This window comes from Hordeum vulgare, chromosome 5H (genome assembly GCF_904849725.1).
Source record: "Hordeum vulgare subsp. vulgare chromosome 5H, MorexV3_pseudomolecules_assembly, whole genome shotgun sequence".
Taxonomy (NCBI): Eukaryota; Viridiplantae; Streptophyta; class Magnoliopsida; order Poales; family Poaceae; genus Hordeum; species Hordeum vulgare.
The window spans coordinates 577063216-577083808 of NC_058522.1; the positions used below are offsets into that span (position 1 = coordinate 577063216).

General features: G+C 50.0%; 3 protein-coding genes across 3 annotated transcripts; 1 reads left to right on the forward strand and 2 right to left on the reverse strand.

Annotated features, from left to right (window-relative positions):
* Window positions 1–7536: 7536 nt before the first annotated feature.
* LOC123397400 (putative ripening-related protein 6) lies at window positions 7537–7968 on the forward strand. Its single transcript, XM_045091955.1, has one exon. It carries the CDS (start codon window positions 7537–7539, stop codon window positions 7966–7968), a length of 432 nt encoding a protein of 143 aa, XP_044947890.1.
* Window positions 7969–10618: 2650 nt separating this feature from the next.
* Window positions 10619–11932, reverse strand: LOC123395066. Its single transcript, XM_045089994.1, has one exon. The coding sequence runs from the start codon at window positions 11893–11895 to the stop codon at window positions 11008–11010; it is 888 nt and encodes a 295-aa protein (XP_044945929.1). The 5' UTR covers window positions 11896–11932; the 3' UTR covers window positions 10619–11007.
* Window positions 11933–12588: 656 nt separating this feature from the next.
* On the reverse strand, window positions 12589–16611 carry LOC123395064 (30S ribosomal protein S1 homolog B). The gene is made up of 10 exons (XM_045089992.1): window positions 16081–16611; window positions 15751–15910; window positions 15549–15610; window positions 14849–15008; window positions 14645–14765; window positions 14122–14203; window positions 13920–14023; window positions 13683–13761; window positions 13549–13599; window positions 12589–12979 (listed from the first exon to the last, which is right to left on the reverse strand). The coding sequence occupies exons 1-10, from the start codon at window positions 16570–16572 to the stop codon at window positions 12896–12898; spliced, it is 1395 nt and encodes a 464-aa protein (XP_044945927.1). The 5' UTR covers window positions 16573–16611; the 3' UTR covers window positions 12589–12895.
* Between the last annotated feature and the right edge of the window lie 3982 nt (window positions 16612–20593).

A 20593-nucleotide genomic window follows, 5' to 3' on the forward strand; every position in this document is an offset into this window, starting at 1 on the left:
AAAACGAGCATGACCACGGACAATGGCAAACCTAGATTGCAAAACACCGAATGCTCTTTCAATGTCTTTGTGAGTTGCCTCTCGCACCTTTGCAAATTCACATTGTTTTTTTTTGTTTTGGGTTCTTTGATGCTCTTGACAAATGTGCACCATGGAGGGTATATACCATCTACAAGATAGTACCTCTTTGTGTATTCATGCCCATTGATAATGTAGTTGCAAGAAGGAGCATCACCACTAATGTTTGTTGTCGAAAGTTCGCAAGCATGGTCTCAACATCCAAGCCGTCCGAATCGGACGAATCGAAGAGTAAGAACTTCTCGCACAGGGTCAACTCCAACTTCTCACACAGCTTGCAAAAATCACAAAAAGGGACTAACCGGTGGCAGGTGATCCCGGGCGGCGACGAGGGGGTGCGCTCGACGGTGGTCGATCCCCGGCGGCGGCGGGGGGCGGCTCTTCTCGCCGGATCCGGAGGGGCGGTGCAGCGGCTCGCCTGCAGATATGGCCGGAATCGCCGGCGGCGGGCGGGCGGAAGCAAGGGCGGGGTGGCGGCGGAAGGAGGGGGAAAATAGCGCGGGCTGAAATGTCCCTCCCGCCAACTGCTTCTCTCTGATGCAGGGCACCGCAGCCGCGAGGGGGAAACCCGCGTTTTCCCAGGTTGAGGTCGGGAATTTGCCGCGCCCCCTAAAAATTTTTGCTGGCCAGGATGGGATGCGAGGGCTGGTCGGGCAGGCTTTCCGGTCCGTACCCGCATTTTGGCGGTTATTTTACGGGTCGGGATGGATGCGGTGTCTGTTAGAGTTGCTCTCATAATGGTAAGAAAAGAGGCCAACCTGCATATCGTTAATATAATCTGCCGTCCAACACTTTGCAATTGTTTCTTACTCACTCCGTTTTTAAATATAATACTTTTTAGAAATTTTACTATAGACTAGATAAGGAAGTCATGGACTAAGGAATCCTCGGATCGCCGGTCTATCTCTATGGACCAGACTCCTGGGCTACATCAGGCAGCCGATGACATAGATGAAGAAGATTTCACAAGACTTGGCGATCAAGGTAAGGACTCCTGTACACCGACGTAGCCGACTAGGACTCTTGTTATCCTAAGCCTACGGTGCATTATATAAATCGAGGTGAGGCTCGAGGTAGATCAACTCTATACTCTGATACTCTATCATTAATATAAAGAAGAGCAGGACGTATGGTTTTACCTCCATCAAGAGGGCCCGAATCTGGGTAAACCGCTGTCTTCCCCTTCTTCCTACAATCCATTGATCCAAGGTCCGCAGTTCGGGACCCCCTACCTGAGATCCGCCGGTTTTGACGCTGACATTGATGCTTTCATTGAAAATTCCGCTGTGTGATCGCTGAAGGATTGATAGCTCGTCTGCAGATTACAACTTTTTCTAGACAGCGAATTTGTGTTATTCGTCTGCACTTCCTCGAGCGTCGCTTTGACGATTGATTCAGTGGAATTGTGTGGAATTGAGTGTCCAATAACCCTATGACATTTCATCGCGTTCCAATGGAGGAATATTCGACGATCTGCAGTATACCAGAGCCTTGTCGAATCTGGACGGGAATCTGGATGAGTTTAGGGCGAAGGGTCATGTATCCAGTTCGGACATCCGTTGGATAATCCCACTGTTCATCGGCTACGTAATTTCTATATCGATCACCCTTCAAAATTTCAGCCCAATCCGATCGTTCACACTTTTGGAAACATCTGATAAGTACAACAAATTTTGGATATGTTTTCTTCGTGAAAACGAATTCGACCCGAGTTCATTTTTTTTCATGAATAGGGTTTTGGACATCTTTTTGAAGGAAACTTTTTAAAGGTATTATGTGTTGTTTTAAAATACATGTCCATAAATTATAAGCCTTTTTCAAGGCAATCTTCACCATTACGTCGGTGTCAAATCAACCCGACAACGTTGCTCCACGGCTGCCAACCTTCACCGAGCAGATCATCGCTTCGTCGAGCCGAGGTCAACCTCATCATATCAACACCTCAGCGATCCGACCAAGTGTTCGGCATCGCAAGGACCGGATAATCTCCGGAGAATCTCGTCGCCCATGGGTTGCATGGGTCGCGCGCGCCGTTACTTCATCAAGCCAGCATTGATCGCGTCACAAATTCCAACCTCCGTTGGCATCACCGCGTCGTCGCTTCTTCAAGCCAACGTTCAACACGCCGACCTGCTTCAACACGTCGGCTAGCATGGGGGCTCCAGCGCCACCTTAGCGGACTACTCCGTCACCTCGGCTAGACCGGGGGCTTCGCCAGCTCTTCATCAACCTACTTCATGGACTTTGTCGTCACCGATCGACCAACTTCGTCATCTCGGCTGGATTGAGGGCTTCGCCTCGCCACATCTGCCATGCGGCATCGCAACTTCATCCAACCGAGCTCTTCGCTCGAGCACGGTGCCCTGAGCCTTATTTTTTCTAATTATTTAATTCACTTAAGTTAATTAAGTAGATGAATATTTATTAATATTTGATATTACTTTTGGTTTGCATTATTTTATGCGCACATGTGATCATCTCCGACCGTGTTAGATAGTCACCTCGGCGCGTCGACGTCGTCGACATGGTCGACTAACGTGGGGGCTTCACCGTCACACTGCTGAACTACTCTGTCTCCTCGGCTAGACGTGGGGTTGCGTCTTGGCCCTCCCGAAATGTTGTGTTGTCACTTCATCATGCCGAGCTCTTCGTCGGCTACCTCGCGACCAGCTTGGGGGCTGTGACCTCGACCCTCCACTAGCTCGGCCCTCGTCATCAACATCGAGCACATTAACCAACTAAGTCGTTTTCATGCTTAACTTTTTTCAATTTCTAATTTCTGTGTGGTTTAACCAACCATTACATTTGTGTTAAGCAAATAAGTTGTTTGTTAAAAACGTAGCTTGTTAAAAGGGTTGTTTGTTAGAAACACTTCCTTTACCCATGTTACTTGGGGGCTCTTAAGAATTTATATGAGCCGTTTTATAATAAAGTTTTCTTCTTGGTCGTTGCAAAGTTTTTTTCTACTACTCCTTTTTCTGACACGAGTGTTTGGTCAATAGCCGGGTAGCCTAGTTTCTCTCTAAAGCCGCTTGAGTTTAGTTCGCTAAACAGGCCTCGGAGAAACACTCCCTCTCGAGATATGGAGGTTGAAGCCAAACGTTGACCCGCTTGAAGTCTGAGAGATCGGATGTATCATGTTAAAGCACGACCAAAGCACATATTAATTTTAAGACCAATTTTCGAATTAGCATCGAGAAACTTGATTTAGTTGAAATGTTTTTGCTAAAGTTTTTTGGTTTTCTGTGCTTTAGACACCATTAATGTACTTTTATGTTTTTCTTTCAAGAGGCAGGACATCATCTTGTTCGAGGTGTTTTGTATGGTGGTTCTGCCCGAACAATCTTTTCCGATCCTTAGTTCGGCATCTTCCCTGTCGAGCTTCACCTTAGTCTTGTCAAAACACACTTAAAGGATGAAATAGTTCCCGAGAAGATAGGGTCGGCCATATTGCCCAACCCAAGTCTTGAAGGCTACTGGTTATACAGCTTGTCATAGAATAAATTACACCAACCGAAAAATCTTTTTCGGCCCGCAGTTCAGCATCTTTTCTGCCAATATGCACCTCAGCGTTATTAAAACGTACACAACAAGTGCAATATGGTTTCCGAGGAGATTCGATCTCATGTTGGTCGGCCGCACCCAACCTGGCTCTCGGGGGCTACTCCACACTATGTTTTTTTCCTAAAGGATGATGTTGCCGAGCAAGGAATTGATCCTCATGACGATTTCGTGAATCGGCCTAAGTTTCATGGGCTACTGGGATTAACGGTTTTATTTTTTTCCTTTAGGTTCATTTCAGGTTTTAGATCAACACGCACCTTTAGGGCTACTGGCTATATGTCTCGACAGTAATTGAATTGCATTTATCAAAATCAGCCCACGGTCGAGGTGGTAGAAGTCCGGCATAAAGCTTGGATGCAAGTGGCTGGCTCCATAGAGAGCATTTCCGGCATTGAGTTCAACTGAGTTCCTTCAAATTTTCAGAGACCGAGGTAATCTATGACACATCGGAAGCCGACCAACATTGGAGCTTGTCTACAAAAAGACACCTCGAATTCAGTCCGTCGTTGGAGCTCGGACACAAGAGGATACCGCCGCATGGGAAACATTTCAAACCTGAGGTGTGGCGTGAACAATTACAAGGCATTAATAAAGACAGATAACTTATGGGGCTCCTCGGACGCCCGATGTGTGAACTCTTCAGATTCACCCCGGGGATCCTCAAGATCAGTGATGGGAAGATTTGTTGAACCAATATTCAAGACAGACGACCGAAGATGAAGAACAGTTCGGAAGAACCGAGGAGCATCCCCAACTTCAAGATCCATGCTCGAAAATCGGGAAGTCATCGGCGGCTGAACTGGTGTTGTCCGAACATAACTGGGAAGAAGAACTCGCCCCGCAGGCCGAAGACTTTGTACGCGTGAAGCTGTTGAGGATCAGGACTGCAACATTGACCTCCAGTTCGGGGGCTACTGAGGGAGTCATGGACTAAGGGGTCCTCGGGCCGCCGGCCTGTCTCTATGGGCCGGACTCCTGGGCTATATGGGGGCAGCCGAAGACGTAGACGAGGAAGATTCCACGAGACTTGACGATCAAGGCAAGGTCTCCTCTACGCCGACGTAGCCGACTAGGATTCTTGTTATCCTAGGCCTACGGTGCATTATATAAACCAAGGACAGACTATCGTATTCATTGGACATAACGTCTATATCATGAGGGTTTAAACCACAACAAATGATCTTGAGGTAGATCAACTCTGTACTCGATACTTCATCATCAATATAAACAAGAACAGGACGTAGGGTTTACCTCCATCAAGAGAGCCCGAACCTGGGTAAACCGTTGTCTCCCCCTTCTTCCTACGACCCATCGATCCAAGGTTTTGACACCGACACTAGATACGGAGCAAAATAAATGAATCTACATCCTAAAATATGACAACATACATCCATATTTAGTTCGTAGTTAAATCTCTAAAATGTCTTATATTTAGTAAGTAGGGAGTATATCATCGTTGCTTATAAAATCATTGGGGAAGAAACAAGAGGTAAGACATGGTTTGGCAGGTTGAGGCAATAATTAGCAGTACTACTATATAAACTAATAAAGCCCACCTTTTATAGCGCTCTAAGAGCATCTCCAACAGCCGCGCTTCGCGTCGCGCGTAAAAAACTTATTTGTCGCGCGCGCTTCGGTTGGTTTAGCGCGGCCGCCAGCGCTGGCTCTAACAGCCGCGTTAAAATGCAGCGCGCGCGCCGCTCCAGCAATGCGCAAAAAATGCAGCGTGCGCGGGGCTTAGGAGGCGGAGAGTAGAGACTGCGGCGCGAGCGCTCGAGTGTGGCGCGCGCGGAAGCGGGCGCCGCAAATACACCGTGCGAGATAGCGAATCCGACCGTGCGCCCAACTCTTTATGGCGCGCACGGTTATTGCGCGCCCGCTGGAGCCATCAGTCGGGTTGTGCGCGTGCTAAAATAGCCTAATTTTCGACACGGCGCCTGTTTAACGCGGCTGTTGGAGATGCACGCTCTCTGTACTTACTACGATAAGCTTCCTCATGAGGAATTGAGGGCCAAGGGCAAAAGGCCGCGATGAAGAAGAGCTCCTCGTGTATGCTCAAGACATGCTCCCCCTTTGCAACGGCGCTATGGCTGATTCTTATGTGTCTTTGTTTAGGATGGAAAACTACTCTCAGGGTGGTGGAGATGGAGTTGATATTGACCCTGATGTGCGTATGATGTTATCTATACCAAGGCAGCGGTGATCCTCACTTGGTATGGTTACTTGTTCCGTCTGGTTTCGCCCCTGGCCACTGTTGGTGCATCCCTACTATTTCACTTAAGTGGCAATAAAAATGGTTACAGCAGAGTCGATGTTGCCAACACTTAAATCTTGTTGGTTGGTGCGTTCCTGCTGCTTATGGCGTCAGTGTTCAGTACTTTTGGGTCGACCTGGACATGTAATTTCTTGTGGAGAAGAGGGTGGACCAAGCTCGGTAATGTCATTATGTCCCTCCGCCGGCTTGTCAAGGTTGCGACAGGCAATACAGGGTGGCCAGGCTCCATTGGACAGTTTAACTTGTTGCATTTCTACAATTCCAAGCTAAGCAGCAGAGTGACCAAGATGATAGGGCTCGAGGATTGATAGAACAAACTGGCGATAAAGAAACATCTTTTTTGCTTTAGGTCTTTCACGATAAAGGACTGGTCGGAAATTCATTTCTAGGAAGACATCTGGCTAGGCAACGCCAGTCTGAGAGAACAATATGTAGACTTATATAACATTGCTCGTGATAAAAACAATATTATTGCGCAAGTGCTCAGTTCATCCCCGTCGAATATTTCATTTAGGCAAGATATGATTGGCCCCCAACTTATGTCATGGCATAATCTTTTGTCCCGACTAAACTCGATTAACCTAATAGAAGGCCGGGATGTGAAGAGCGCGAGGAGGGTTTCAGATCTAGTCGATGTTGTGAAGGAGGTGACCGGAGGCGGGAGATCAGCCAGCGGCGGCGGGGGAGCTTGCTTCTCATTCTTTGCAGAAACAAGGAATGTGTGTGTGACTCGAGATATATATACTTGACTAAAACTGTATAGGATGACTGCTCACGCTTCTGTATGAATGTGCATTCGATCTGTGGTTGTTTATCTAAACCTGTAGTTTTGCTCTCTTTTGTTCGGCAAAATACGACCAGTGCATTATCGTTTCTCACGTTGTCACAAAGACATGATGTACAAAATGCGCAACAGAATTTCAAGAGCTAAACAAAGAAACAATTCCCAGAGGAACCAGTTCACACGGGCTCTCACGCCGAGCCTCTCCCTGCTAGTTGATTACAATAGTACTACGTTGCATACTACGCCCTCGCATTCACCAATATAAAGATATTTCAAACTACACATAGACTAGAATGAGTGAATAAACGCACTAAAACACGTGTATATATATCTAATTCAAAACATTTTGAACATCTTATTGAGTATTTCTTAACGAAGAGAGTAGTATTGATGCTGATTCGAGGAGTAAATTTCAGATGCGTAAATGAGTTGGCTAGCTTGACACTGTTTTGTTTTACATGTGGTAATAGAATCGATCGCTCTCAACTCCGCCAGGGGCGACCTGCTCAGTTGCCGCTCGCTCGGTATTACCGCTGTAACACTTAGAGACACCATCAAATCCAAACGCATCGTTTGTACACAAGCAAAATTGTCCCCAAAAACAAGCTGTTAATTAGTCCCATATATCGAGCACACCAATCGAGGGTATCGTGTTTGCCGAAAGAAAAGGAATAACCGAATAAGCAGTGACGCAGTTCCGAAACAAGAAGAAATAGTACGACAGAGATAGTTGTCTATATAAACCGCTCTAATCAAACGTCATAAGCACCCCACGCAAGCAAGTCTAGCGCATGCGATTATAGCAGCCGAAGCAGGAGCTTACTTAGGCTAAGCAATGGCGTACGCCAAACTTGCAGCCCTGGGCGTGCTCGTGGTCGTGGTCCTACTGCAGGCGTCAACCGGCACCGTCGCCCGCTCTTCGTCGGCGTCTAAGGTCTATGGCATGCCGGCGGTGATGTCAGTCAACGGGTTCGAGCGCGGCGAGGACGGCGGCCCGCCGGCGGAGTGCGACGGCAAGTACCACAGCGACAACGACATGTTGGCGGCGCTGTCCACGGAGTGGTACCAGGGCGGCATCCGGTGCTTCAGGGCGATCCGCATCACCAGAGCGGACAACGGGAAAAGCGTGCTGGCCACGGTGGTGGACGAGTGTGACTCCAAGCACGGCTGCAAGAACAACATCGTGGACACCTCCAGGGCCGTGTGGGAGGCGCTCGGGCTCGACACCAACGTCGGCGAGGTGCCCGTCACATGGTCAGACTCCTGATCCAGTTTACCGCGCCGATCCACATCGATCGCTGAATAATTTGGCTGCGCGCACCGCCGCTCGGGGCATTCGCAAATCGCAGATCGCAATGTCTGTTTAGTTTCCTGTTTTTACATACACGCACGTACGTATCCTCTAGGCTGATGCAGCCCTACGTAGCGTAATAAACGACGTTTTCGTCCTCAAGATCGCACGGGACGGGAGAACTGTGACTCTCTGTGAATCTATGGTCATATTTCCTACTAAAATGTATGCATGCAGTGTGTTGGGTCCTTCTTACTGCTCTCGCCCACGCTGCGCCTTCCTTCTGGCACTCCCCGGTCCCAATTCGAGAAAGAAAAGAGTGAGGAAGAGACGGCAATAGACATGGTGGTTTCCGGCGTAACAACGCCCGTGGCAACGACGACGTCTTTTTCTTTCTCAGATACACACTCGAGACAACAACACCCCCATTACGTCGACCCCCACACGGGTTTTATACCCAGGCCAGCATTGAAATATGTTGTCCCTCTTTCTTCATCAGTTCAGCCTTTTGGATGAGTTGAATGAAGTATGAATCTAATATGATATCAAAGCTAACGGGTCTTAAATTCAAAACCCTCCCAATGCAGTTTTAAAAATAAATGATTTTACGGCCTACATTGATCTCACATCTATGGACGAAAATAACCTAAACATAAGGGGAAGTGTCGAGATATATTGCCCGCCTCCCTTCATCAGTTCGGACTTGATCTGGCTCGCTCTGCCCGCGGCCACCACGCGCACACTTGCGTACGTCCCGCATCGAGCCCGTCCCGATCACCACGCTTGCCCGGACCAGGTCGCCCAATGGCTTATCCATACTACGGCGCGTCACGTGCGCACACACACATGCGCCCAAACACAACACGCACACATGCACCCCGCCATGGACCCGACATGGGCGGACCGCATCCGACGCGCCCAGCGCACACACACACACGCACACTGACGCGTCTGTCGTGGCTTATTCCGCCAACATTCACCCCCTAAGCAACGACCTATAGGAGCGCCGACCCGACGTCGTCGACGAGCGCATGTTCGGCCGCATCCACCTGACGCGGCTTCGGGCACTACCATCCAAAATGGTCGCGCTGCCCGCAATTGAAGCAGCGCCCGCGTTTCCACGGCAGCCCCACGCCGTGCTGCTCGCGTCGTCGTCATCATGGAAGCTGCCGCCCACTGATCTGCCGTGAGCATCAGCTGCTCGTCCGCCCGCTCGCCGACAGCCCTGCGCGCCGCCTCATCCTCTCCTCAAAGGTCTTGAACCGCCCGAGCGCTTCCTCGAATGCCATGGTGCCCAGAACGTATAATTGCTCGATTCCGGCCACCGTCGCGTACAAACGGTCCGGCACGGAGTCGAGAAGCTTCTTCACCATCGCGGCGTTGTCTAGCGTCGACCTGAGCCCCGCATAGCATGCCGCCATACCACCGATCTTGTCGCTGAATGCATCGAGCGTTTCGGCTTCCGCCATGCGCAGCCGCTCAAATTCTCCGTGGAGAGTGGCCAACCACACTGACGAACCTCGTCTTTAAGCTGGCCCATAGCTCCGCTGTCGTCTTCTTCGACGAGACCTGCAGAAGAATCTCCTTGAAGAGTGCCCCGAGGAAGTACGTCCTCCGCCAGAACCACTGCCTTCCAAAGCCCAGCCGCGTGCGAGGTTCGCGTCGACCTTGATTGCCCACACGGTGTAATTCTCATTGATGAGCACCGGGCATTGCACGGGTAGCAACCCACCCGATCTGCCGACGTACGGCACGAGAGACATTGCCGACGATCACCCCCTACACCTAGCTCTGGTACCAATTGTTTGGGTCCTTCTCACTGCTCTTGCTCATGCTGCGCATTTCCTTTGGCACTCCCTGGCCCGAACTCGAGGAAGAAGAGAGGGAGGACGGAATCGACAATGGACACAGTGGTTTCCGACGCAACAACGCAATCGCACACTCGAGACCACACCATGCCTCACACGGGCTTTATACCCATGCCAGCGCTGGACACGATCGACGCGCCTACATGTGCCGCGCGCATGATCTGGCCCACTTTGCCCGCGGCCATCACGCACGCACTCTTGTACGGCTTGTGTCGAGCCAGCCCTGATCGTCACTGCTCGCCCGGACCAGGTCACCCAACAGCGTTTCCCTACTACGGTGCCGCATGCACACACACATGCGCGCCTAAACACAACACACACGCACCTCACAATGAACCCGACATGGCCAGACTGCACCCGACGCGTCCAACGCACGCACACAGGCACACTGACGCGTCGGCCGTGGCTTATTGACCATACACGTTGTGATGTATGATCAATCAAAGTTGCTATGTATGATTAATTAGTTGACACATATGCACAACGGTAATTGACATCTATCACCATACGAACTCATGTGGGCGAAGAGCAATTCGTCCACACGACGTGGACTGAATGGTGTCCGTGTGAACAAGGACTGGTTCACCTAAACGACGCAACTGTCAACCATGCGCTGCGTGTTGTGTGGGCGAGCGCTCTAACCCCCACACATCATACTACACCTACGTGCCACTTCAATTTCCTTAGAAATCGTCAAGATTCATTTAAACCAAAACAAATGAAGATTAAGGCATGTGGACGAAGTATAGAGAAGTCACATATGTGAACGTTACTATTTAGGTTCATTTATAGTCCCTCTGTACGACATATATTTCGGTACAAAAGGGAGTATAATGGAGCCAGGTAGCCCTCCTGCCTATTTTTTGTCTAAAAAATAAGATAAATTTGAAAATTTATACAAGAAAACAACCACCAAAGCAAACCGGCGATTTACAAATTCCACGACATGTTACCAGTTTACAGTTTTATATGCATCTACAACCACGAGTAATTAATTTACAAGGAAGGAACTTGCCCTAAATCTCTCCTGGTATATGGACACAAATCCATGGTTATATACCAGGATACACGCTGTGCATGCAGCTTAAGCTGCCCGGAACACCATTATGTGCACGTTCGACCATATGGACAAGATCGATCGATGAGCTCATGCCGACTCGTGGTCGGTCCTCGCCGCCGCCTCCGATGAAGGGGTCGACGTCGCGTCCTCCTCGTCCTCGTCCACGGACGGCAGGCTGGGCTCCCAGGACCTCGTCCACTTCTGCGCCTGGGATATCCTGCCGGAGTTCTTGCACCCCGTGCCGGCCGCGGCATCCGGCGTGCCGTCCGTCTGCTTCGTCTTCCTCCGCCTCTTCTTGTCATTCTTCGCCGGCCCGGCGGCGCCCTCGTTCTTGACGGCGAGCCCGCGGGCCACCATCCTCTTGAACTGCCACTCTGCCCACCACTCCTGGTTGACGAAGTAGTCCCTCGCGCAGCATCTCTCCGGCGTCGCCTCGCGCTCCTCCCCGGACCACGACGACGAGGACATGTCAGCGTCGTCACTGGACGACGCCGCCGCCTCCTCCTCGTCGCGGCCGTCGTCGTGGTCGGGGTTGGCCCCGACGGAGCCCTCGGGTATGTCGCGCTGGAGCTTCCGCACGGTGGTCTCGGGCAGCAGCAGCACCTTCTGGCCGGGAAACAGCGGCTCGAGCGGCCGTACGGTGGCGCCGTGCGGGTTGCGGAAGACGTCCGGGTGCGCGAGGCAGAGGCCCGGCGGGTGGTTGCCGACGACGGCGCAGGCGAGCACCACGCCGGCGTACACCTCGACGATGCCGCTCCAGAGCACCACCCGCACCACGGAGTCCGCCGGCCACGTGCTGCCGCTGCTGGCGCTGAGCTCGACCGACGCCGCGTACCCGTCCGGCGCCCGCCGCCGTCCCCCCATGAGGTACGCCTGGCCGTGCTGCTGCTGCTTCTTCCGTCCCCGCAGGGCCCTCGGGATGTACCGTGCCAGCGACGCCGACGCCGCGCAGCTTCCGCCGCCACGGCGAGACATGGTTGCTGGTGGTTTGGTAGAGAAGGGATGGTGGGTGGATCGATCAGGTGGGGAGCTTTGCCCGCCGCGGCGTGCGAGGGTAGATATAGCGGAGAGCAAGGGAGGTCTTGGTGGTGTTGTTCTTGTCGATGCGGCGGTCCTCGCGATCATCATCAAATTAACTCAAGCTATGGGCTCTTCTTGTTGGCTGGCCATCGGAAGCGACGACCGATCGATGTGAGCACGTCGGCGCCCGGGTGGTGCACGCACGCGCACACGCACGGCGGCCAGCGATTGGCCGGAGTTGTAAGAGGCATTTTAAATTTGGCGGGACGGGGGGCGCCTTGTTTGATGGGCGACGTACTACGTCGACTGAACGGAACCTAGATGGTGAAATGAACCTAGATCATATCGGCCCGGTCCAATCCAATCCACTCCGCTATCCGTACGTCTGCATCATCTCATGTCACTTCTTCACTGGCCCAGCCGTAGCCGGCCGGCTTTAATAAGCTAATTGGCATCTCGCATAATCATTTGATGTGCCATGGTGCACGTTGCTAACCGGGATTGATTGTAGACTACATGTAATTGCCACCCACTTTGACTGTTTTGGCAGATGCAACTGCTTGATTATCAAGATTCAGGTCATGGCGTACCAGGAGCAATCCCTAGATAGTTTAGTAAACACAGAGCTGTTGTTTCTGCCGCGCGCCATTAGCATAAGTATTTATATTCACATATACTTACATGGGAACTTGAGGGTTCACTTCTTTTTACACGCGTGCCATCTCAGGCACCAACCAAATGATTGCCGATCGACGTGCTATATATTCCAGTGGTGAAAAAATGTACAACTGAGCCTAGGCACAAAGCCGGTCCGTAAACTGGCGTTTTTTTTTCTTCTTCCAACTAAAGTATGTACATTGTGGTCGCTTAGTTAGGGTAGGGCACAGTCCGGGGATGATTGATATACCTCATTCTTCCGAATTCCGATGAGCTACAGGCGGGCTGGCAGGCGGGCTCAGGGAACGCGTCCTAGTACTCTTTGCACCGCCTTCTTCACCCCCTCCTGGTCTAGGCTCGTCGTCAGGTACACTTCCTGGACCTGCATACATGCCAAGTTGGAAAAAGATCATCTATCACTTGGCACAAAGTTCGAAAGCGAGAAAGAAAAGGTGTTTCTGCGTGTGATATATGGGCAATATATAGTTTCTCAACTTTGCTTTATCTATAAAGCGGGGCGAAAGCCTATTTCGTGATATAGTTTCTCAACTCCAGAGGTGCTCGCCCTTGTTTTGGCAGCTTGCGCATTGCAGCCATATCAAGCAATGTAAAACAGGTTGGGTATGCAGCTGTGTGGCATGGTTTCGGCAAAGCTGTAAACATTGGCTTCTCATTCCATGGCTTCACGCATGTACAGCTGTATAAAAAGAGCCCTACTGCTGCTCACTCCCAACAGATGGCAGTGTTTACGACTCGCAGGACATGTCAAAAGATCACTTGTGACCAATGGCAGTTCTCGAAACATAGATTATGTTGCTCTATGAGATGTAGCATTTGTTCTGTTGACCAGGGACCGAAAACCTATCCACATACTTGCAGTCCAGTAGTACAATAGTACTGCCTACCGAAAGAAAATAATGTTAGTACTATATATCAAATAAGAAAGCCTACCTGTCTCCCAGCTCGAGCAAGAAGCTTGTACTGGTTGTCCTTAGCTGGAACCTGCAAAACGAGAGACCCAATACATCACCATATTCGTCACGTGGCAACTTTGATGAGTAATAAAATTAGTGGACGATACGTACACTAGAAAGCCAGAGCTCTAGATCTTGCGAAACCACACGTTTCTCCAACGCCTGCCGCCCGAACCGCACATCTGTTATACTGTGAAGAAAATACAATATATTAACACACAAGATCACGGCAGAACCTATACATACAGTATACCATGGTACTATAGTCAAGCAGAAAAGGAAACTGTTCTTAAAGTGGTACACGAACAATAAACAACTGGATAACAGACACTCAAACAGAGCACATACCCGTCCTCTTGTAAAAGTTCATTACATATCCCGTCTAGTCCTGGAAGAAGTTCAATTTCTGGAGGAGATGACGCGGCCTCAGCATCAGGTGATAGATCGGGTTCCTACAAAACAGGATTATTAGTTGCACGAGTTCACTCCTAAACGAACGGAGTTGATAAGTAAGAAAACATCATGAGATGCTGTGTATTCAGCAACTGACCAAAGGAATAATTTTGTCCAATGTCTCCAGCAGAGGATCTTCCTCCAATTGCCTGATTGACAAACCTATCCTTGATTTCTCCCTGTTTGTGTAGGGAACGCAACTATGTCAGATCTTTTAACATGATTTTCTGATTCAAGATAAGATGCCCGGTGTTTTCTGATCCCCCTTGCAAGCAACAAAAGGAAAGCATGCCTGAAACGGATTTATTTAATTCTGTTCATCTAACTCTAAAACACTATGTGCATTGTAATTGCCATGACATTAAGACCATATTCCTGATGTGCATTTCTTTATTTTTCTTTTATCAGTTTTAGCATCACTGAATGACAGTGCCCAATATATTAGGTTTATTACCATAAACCAACTATTGCACTAGGATGCATGCGATTTTACTAAGAAAAAACACCTACTCATCTGGTTGGTCGAATCTAGTAAGTGTTCTGCACCATAAATTCAATAACTGGTCTACCAGATAGACACTTCAATGAAAAAGTAAAGTGGTCAAGTGTAATACACTTACGCATCAACATTCACCACTATGACCTTGACGGTATCACCTTCGGTTAGAAAATCTTGGACATCTTGGACAAGATCCCAAGAGACCTCAGAGATATGTACGAGACCAGTGAGATGATAATTTCCTGTTTGAGCATAGTTGCTGTCAAACTCTATGTGAAATAAAATATTTAGAACAGAAATGAGAAAGGCTGCTGCTAGTAAGTACCATCAGGAAATTGCAGGTGAACAAATGCACCATAGTGGAACACTGAACCAACAATTCCATCATAGATACCACCAATCTTTACTTGAGAAGAGTACAATGACCAACTGGCATCCTTCTCAGAGAAGACAAGCTTTTTTTCTGCCTCATTCGCTTCAACGACCTAGAGCAATTAGCAACAGCAAGTTGAACCCTGAAATCTGGTGCTCATTGGGTCGAAATACCGAAGTAATATTTTAAGGCACGACCCAAAGTCCCAAACTGTCAGTGTAACTACTAACAAACGTCTGATCATATGCAATTTGCAGTGATTAAGAAGGCCATGCCACCCACTATCAGAATGCAGTTTACTAGAGTAGCAGAAAATCAAAGGACAATTCCTTGAATTTATAAGCCCGGCTTAGTAGTGCTATAGTTCACCTCCAGTGCCAAATGGGGTAAATAAAACCAAAACATGGCAATCGTTCATGTCACATTGAAAGGTCAACTTTGTGCAGCATATTCTAATTGTTACAAACTGAAACCAACATGCAATTTTCCCTACTATGTAGAATACACAGGGTAAAAAAATTGAGCCTACCATCCACTTAATTAGTTAATATAGTGGCTACTAGCTAAAAAAGGAATGTGTAATGGATTAGCTTGCCGAAAGGGTACAGTTAAAAAAAAAGTGGATGATGAAAGGAACAAAAAATCCAGTTACCTTGACAGAAACAGAGGAACCTACTAGGTCCTTTGTAACATCTTGAATGGGCCTTTTAGGATCTGCAAACCAAAACAGACACAGACCATAAATTAAGTTACATTACATCAGCTGCAATCCGCTGTTAATTTGTTTCCGTTTCGAACTAGAATAACCTCGAAGAAGTTGAATAGATAACAAATTTAGTGACGGAATCGAATACCTTTACACCAATGCGCGGGGCTGAGGAGAGGGTTGGGCACGAAGCCCTGCATGGAGTTGTACTTGAGGATGAGCCCGCCGGTGTTTGAGCGCAGCACGGGCAGCGTGAGGACCTTCCCCTGGTCCTTGTCCGCGCGCACAGCCTTCCAGTCCGCCGCGAACTGCAAGCAACATGGCAGTCTCAATAGTGTCATGTGATGACTGGTACCCCCAGCCGGCATTGCATCGAACAGCTCCCGCGCACCACAGCAACGGCCACCGAGAAAGCGTGGGCTGGCAGCAAGCAGCAAGCAAACAGGTGAGGCTCGGCCGTGCGTGCGTGCGTGCGTACCTGGGCCAGGCGCGCCTCCTCGAACGCGGCGGAGACGGACGCGGCGTCCTCCTGGCTGACGGTGGCGCCCTCGGACGCGGCCGCCGAGAGGCGGACGCGGCCGCGGCTGGGAAGGAGGGGAGGGAAGGAGGCAGCGGCGGCCGGCGCGGGGGCGCGGGAGGACGGGGAGATCGGCGCGAGGGAGGGCGGCGGCTTCAGGGACGCGGACAGCATTTCGTACGCCGGCGGTGAGCGGTGAGCGGTGGGCGGTGGACTGGTGGTGGTGAGGAACGAGTGGCCGTGGACGGGGAGCGCGGGACGGGAGGAGGAGCGTGGATCCGCCTGCGTTCGTCTCCGAAATGGACGGATGGATTTGGTCGGCGCGTTTGATAGATTGGGTGGGAGCGATGGCGCGGCAACTCCATCCGCATCCCGTGGTGGCCGCGCGTCCAAATCCTCCCCTGCATTTTCCTTGCTAATTTTTTTATAGTTCAAATTTTGGCAATAAGCCATGCCTGCAGACGGCGGCGGCCGGCGTGAGAGCCGCCAAGTCGAGTCGTGGCATGCGTGTGTCTCGTGACGTGAGTCCGTGCTCATGATTCGTTGCGTGGAGGAGCTGAATGCACGAAGGTGTGCGATCTGTTGGAGCCAGCCGAGTCATGCGTGCGGCCGGAGCAGTTGGTTGCCCATGTCCTGAGGATGACCATGCATGTAGCTAGCAGGTTGTGTGTGCATGGCTTAGTTAGTTGGCTCAGTGGCCGGATAATTGGTGCGTGCGTGCGTGAGTTAGTGGGGTGTGTGTGGCTGCAGGATTGTTTGTGCAGCCGGCTATAAAAGCCCTGTGTGTACAGTTTTGTACAAGGGGCAGGTGTGTAGCCGTGCTCCGGTGTGTTGCCAAGCGACGGGGTGTGCCGAGCCAAGTGTGATGGGCCTAGAAGATGTAGTCTCCATCGAGACCGTGATGTGTGTCCGGTCGATGCGAGAGTTCTTCCGGGTTGTGCCACGTGTGTGCGTGTGTACCTCCATGTATCTGTGTCGAGGGAGTTGAGATGAATAGAGGCCAATATACAGACCATTTATCGGACGGGGCGTTCGTCGCCGAAAATGTGTTTTGTTCATCGTCTTCTACCTCCGTCCGGCGTTCGTCGTCAGAGGGCTTCTCGGCGCTCGTCGCCGGTGGGTTTGTCCCAACATTGAACACCTCCTTCGGCACCACCACGTACTCAGACACATCCTTGTTGCAATGCCGGTCCAGCTTCGCCTGTTCGTCGTGGAGCTAGTCACCGCCAACCACGAGGATAAATCTCACTCGTCGCCATCTCCCCGAGTACACCAGAGCCTTGGTGCCCCACCCCGCGCCCGCCTGCCATGGTCGCCACGCTCTATGGCAGCACGCGTGTCCTCTTCATCGTCCCCTACGAGGCCACCTACACCTTTACGCCTAAGTCAGCCACATCCCATTCGCACCTGCCGCCGCCTACCTTCTCCTACAAGCCGACGACGCTGACCCAACCACTACATGCATCCTCCTCAACCACCACAACCAACCCACCACCGTCAGCAGGACTGCACGCGGCTCTGTCAAGACGAGGTCCGCTGCCCACGCGGCACTGCGTCTGTCTCTCTGCTCTAGGGACTCCAACGTCGGATTCACCATCGTCGGTGATGGTTGACTAGCCACCGACGAGCTCGATGCGTCAGCAGCGCCGCCTGTCTCCTCTCCCATCGCCAAGAACACGAACAGACAAAGAACATAGGAGAGGGGGCCATGCAGCATTAGCTAAGGATCCAAGGGTCTTTGTGCAAGAAAATGATGTAGTACAGAGGCGCGTGTGACCGCAAAACAGAGAAAACCGGGCGTCCGATGGGTTCAGCTTGCCTATGTGACTTAAATGCACCTGCAACACAAGTTTCGTGATAGATTTTTCCAGTTTGTAAGTAGTGTGACTTAAGCGCATCCGCATCGCAAGTTCTAAGACTGTCAGTGTCATTTACTCATCAACTTTAGCATTTTCAGCAACTTTTCAAATCCCTTGTCAGATACACCATTCTTTGCCTTTCATTGCAGCAATTCCAGTGTGGTACCCAGCTTCTTTAACATTTTCAGCAACTTTTCAAATCCCTTGTCAGATACACCATTCTTTGCCTTCCATTGACCAAGACCATCAGCAGGCTCATCTGGTACCTCTTCTTCAGCTTCTTCCTCCATTATAGTACCTGTTGGAAATATGCCATAGAAGCAATAATAAATTATTTATTATTATATTTCTTTGTTCATGATAATCGTTTATTATCCATGCTATAATTGTATTGATTGGAAACACAATACTTGTGTGGATACATAGACAAAACACTGTCCCTAGTAAGCCTCTAGTTGACTAGCTCGTTGATCAAAGATGGTCAAGGTTTCCTGACCATAGGCAAGTGTTGTTACTTGATAACGGGATCACATCATTAGGAGAATCATGTGATGGACAAGACCCAAACTATGAACGTAGCATATTGATCGTGTCGTTTTATTGCTATAGTTTTGTGCGTGTCAAGTATTTGTTCCTATGACCATGAGATCATATAACTCACTGACACCAGAGGAATACCTTGTGTGTATCAAACGTCACAACGTAACTGGGTGACTATAAAGATGCTCTACAGGTATCTCCAAAGGTGTCCGTTGAGTTAGTATGGATCAAGACTGGGATTTGTCACTCCGTGTGACGGAGAGGTATCTTGGGGCCCACTAGGTAATACAACATCGCACACAAGCCTTGAAGAAATGTGACTTAGTGTATGTCACGTGATCTTATATTACGGAACGAGTAAAGAGACTTGCCGGTAAACGAGATTGAAATAGGTATGCGGATACTGACGATCGAATCTCGGGCAAGTAATATATCGAAGGACAAAGGGAATGACATACGGGATTATATGAATCCTTAACACTGAGGTTCAACCGATAAGATCTTCGGAGAATATGTAGGATCCAATATGGGCATCCAGGTCTCGCTAATGGATATTGACCGAGGAGTCTCTCGGGTCATGTGTACATAGTTCTCGAACCCGCAGGGTCTGCACACTTAAGGATCGACGATGTTTTATGCGTATTTGAGTTATATGGTTGGTTACCAAATGTTGCTCGGAGTCCCGGATGAGATGACGGACGTCACGAGGTTTTCCAGAATGGTCCGGAAACAAAGATTGATATATAGGATGACCTCATTTGATTACCGGAAAGTTTTCGACATTACCGGGAATGTACGGGGAGCGACGAATGGGTTCCGGATGTTCACCGGGAGGGGCAACCCACCCGGGGGAAGCCCATAGGCCTTGGGGGTGCCGCACCAGCCCTTAGTGGGCTGGTGGGACAGCCCAAGAAGCCCTATGCGCAGGAAAAAGAAAAATCAAAGAAAAAAAAGGGGAAGTGGGAAGGAAGGGAAGGACTCCACCTTCCAATCCTAGTTGAACTAGGATTGGAGGTGGACTCCTCCACTCCTAGTTCGGCCGACCCCTTTGGGCTCTCTTGAGCCTCAAGGCAGGTCCCTCCCACTCCCTGCTATATATACTGAGGTATTAGGGCTGATTTGAGACAACTTTGCCACGGCAGCCCGACCACATACCTCCACGGTTTTTCCTCTAGATCGTATTTCTACGGAGCTCGGGCGGAGCCCTGCTGAGATAGATCACCACCAATCTCTGGAGCGCCGTCACACTGCCGGGGAATTCATCTACCTCTCCGTCTCTCTTGCTGGATCAAGAAGGCCGAGATCATCGTCGAGCTGTACGTGTGCTGAACGCGGAGGTGCCGTCCGTTCGGCACTAGATCGGAGCGCATCGTGGGATGGATCGCGGGACGGTTCGTGGGACGATTCGTGGGGCGGATCGAGGAACGTGAGGACGTTCCACTACATCAACCGCGTTTCTTAACGCTTCCTGCTGTGCGATCTACAAGGGTACGTAGATCGGAAATCCCCTCTCGTAGATGGACATCACCATGATAGGTCTTCGTGCGCGTAGGAAATTTTTTGTTTCCCATGCGACGTTCCCCAAGAGTGGCATCATGAGCTAGGTTCATGCGTAGATGTTATCTCGAGTAGAACACAAAAGTTTTTTTGGGCGGTGATGTGCGATTTGCTTCCATCCTTAGTATTTTCTTGATTCCGCGGTATTATTGGATCGAAGCGGCTCGGACCGACATTACTCGTACGCTTACGAGAGACTGGTTTCATCGCTACGAGCAACCCCGTTGCTCAAAGATGACTGGCGAGTGTCGGTTTCTCCAACTTTAGTTGAATCAGATTTGACCGATGAGGTCCTTGGAGAGAGGTTAAATAGCAATTCATACATCTCCGTTGTGGTGTTTGCGTAAGTAAGATGCGATCCTACTAGATACCCATGGCAACCACGTAAAACATGCAACAACAATTAGAGGACGTCTAACTTGTTTTTGCAGGGTATGCTTGTGATGTGATATGGGCAACGACGTGATGTGATATATTGGATGTATGAGATGATCATGTTGTAATAGTTAATATCGACT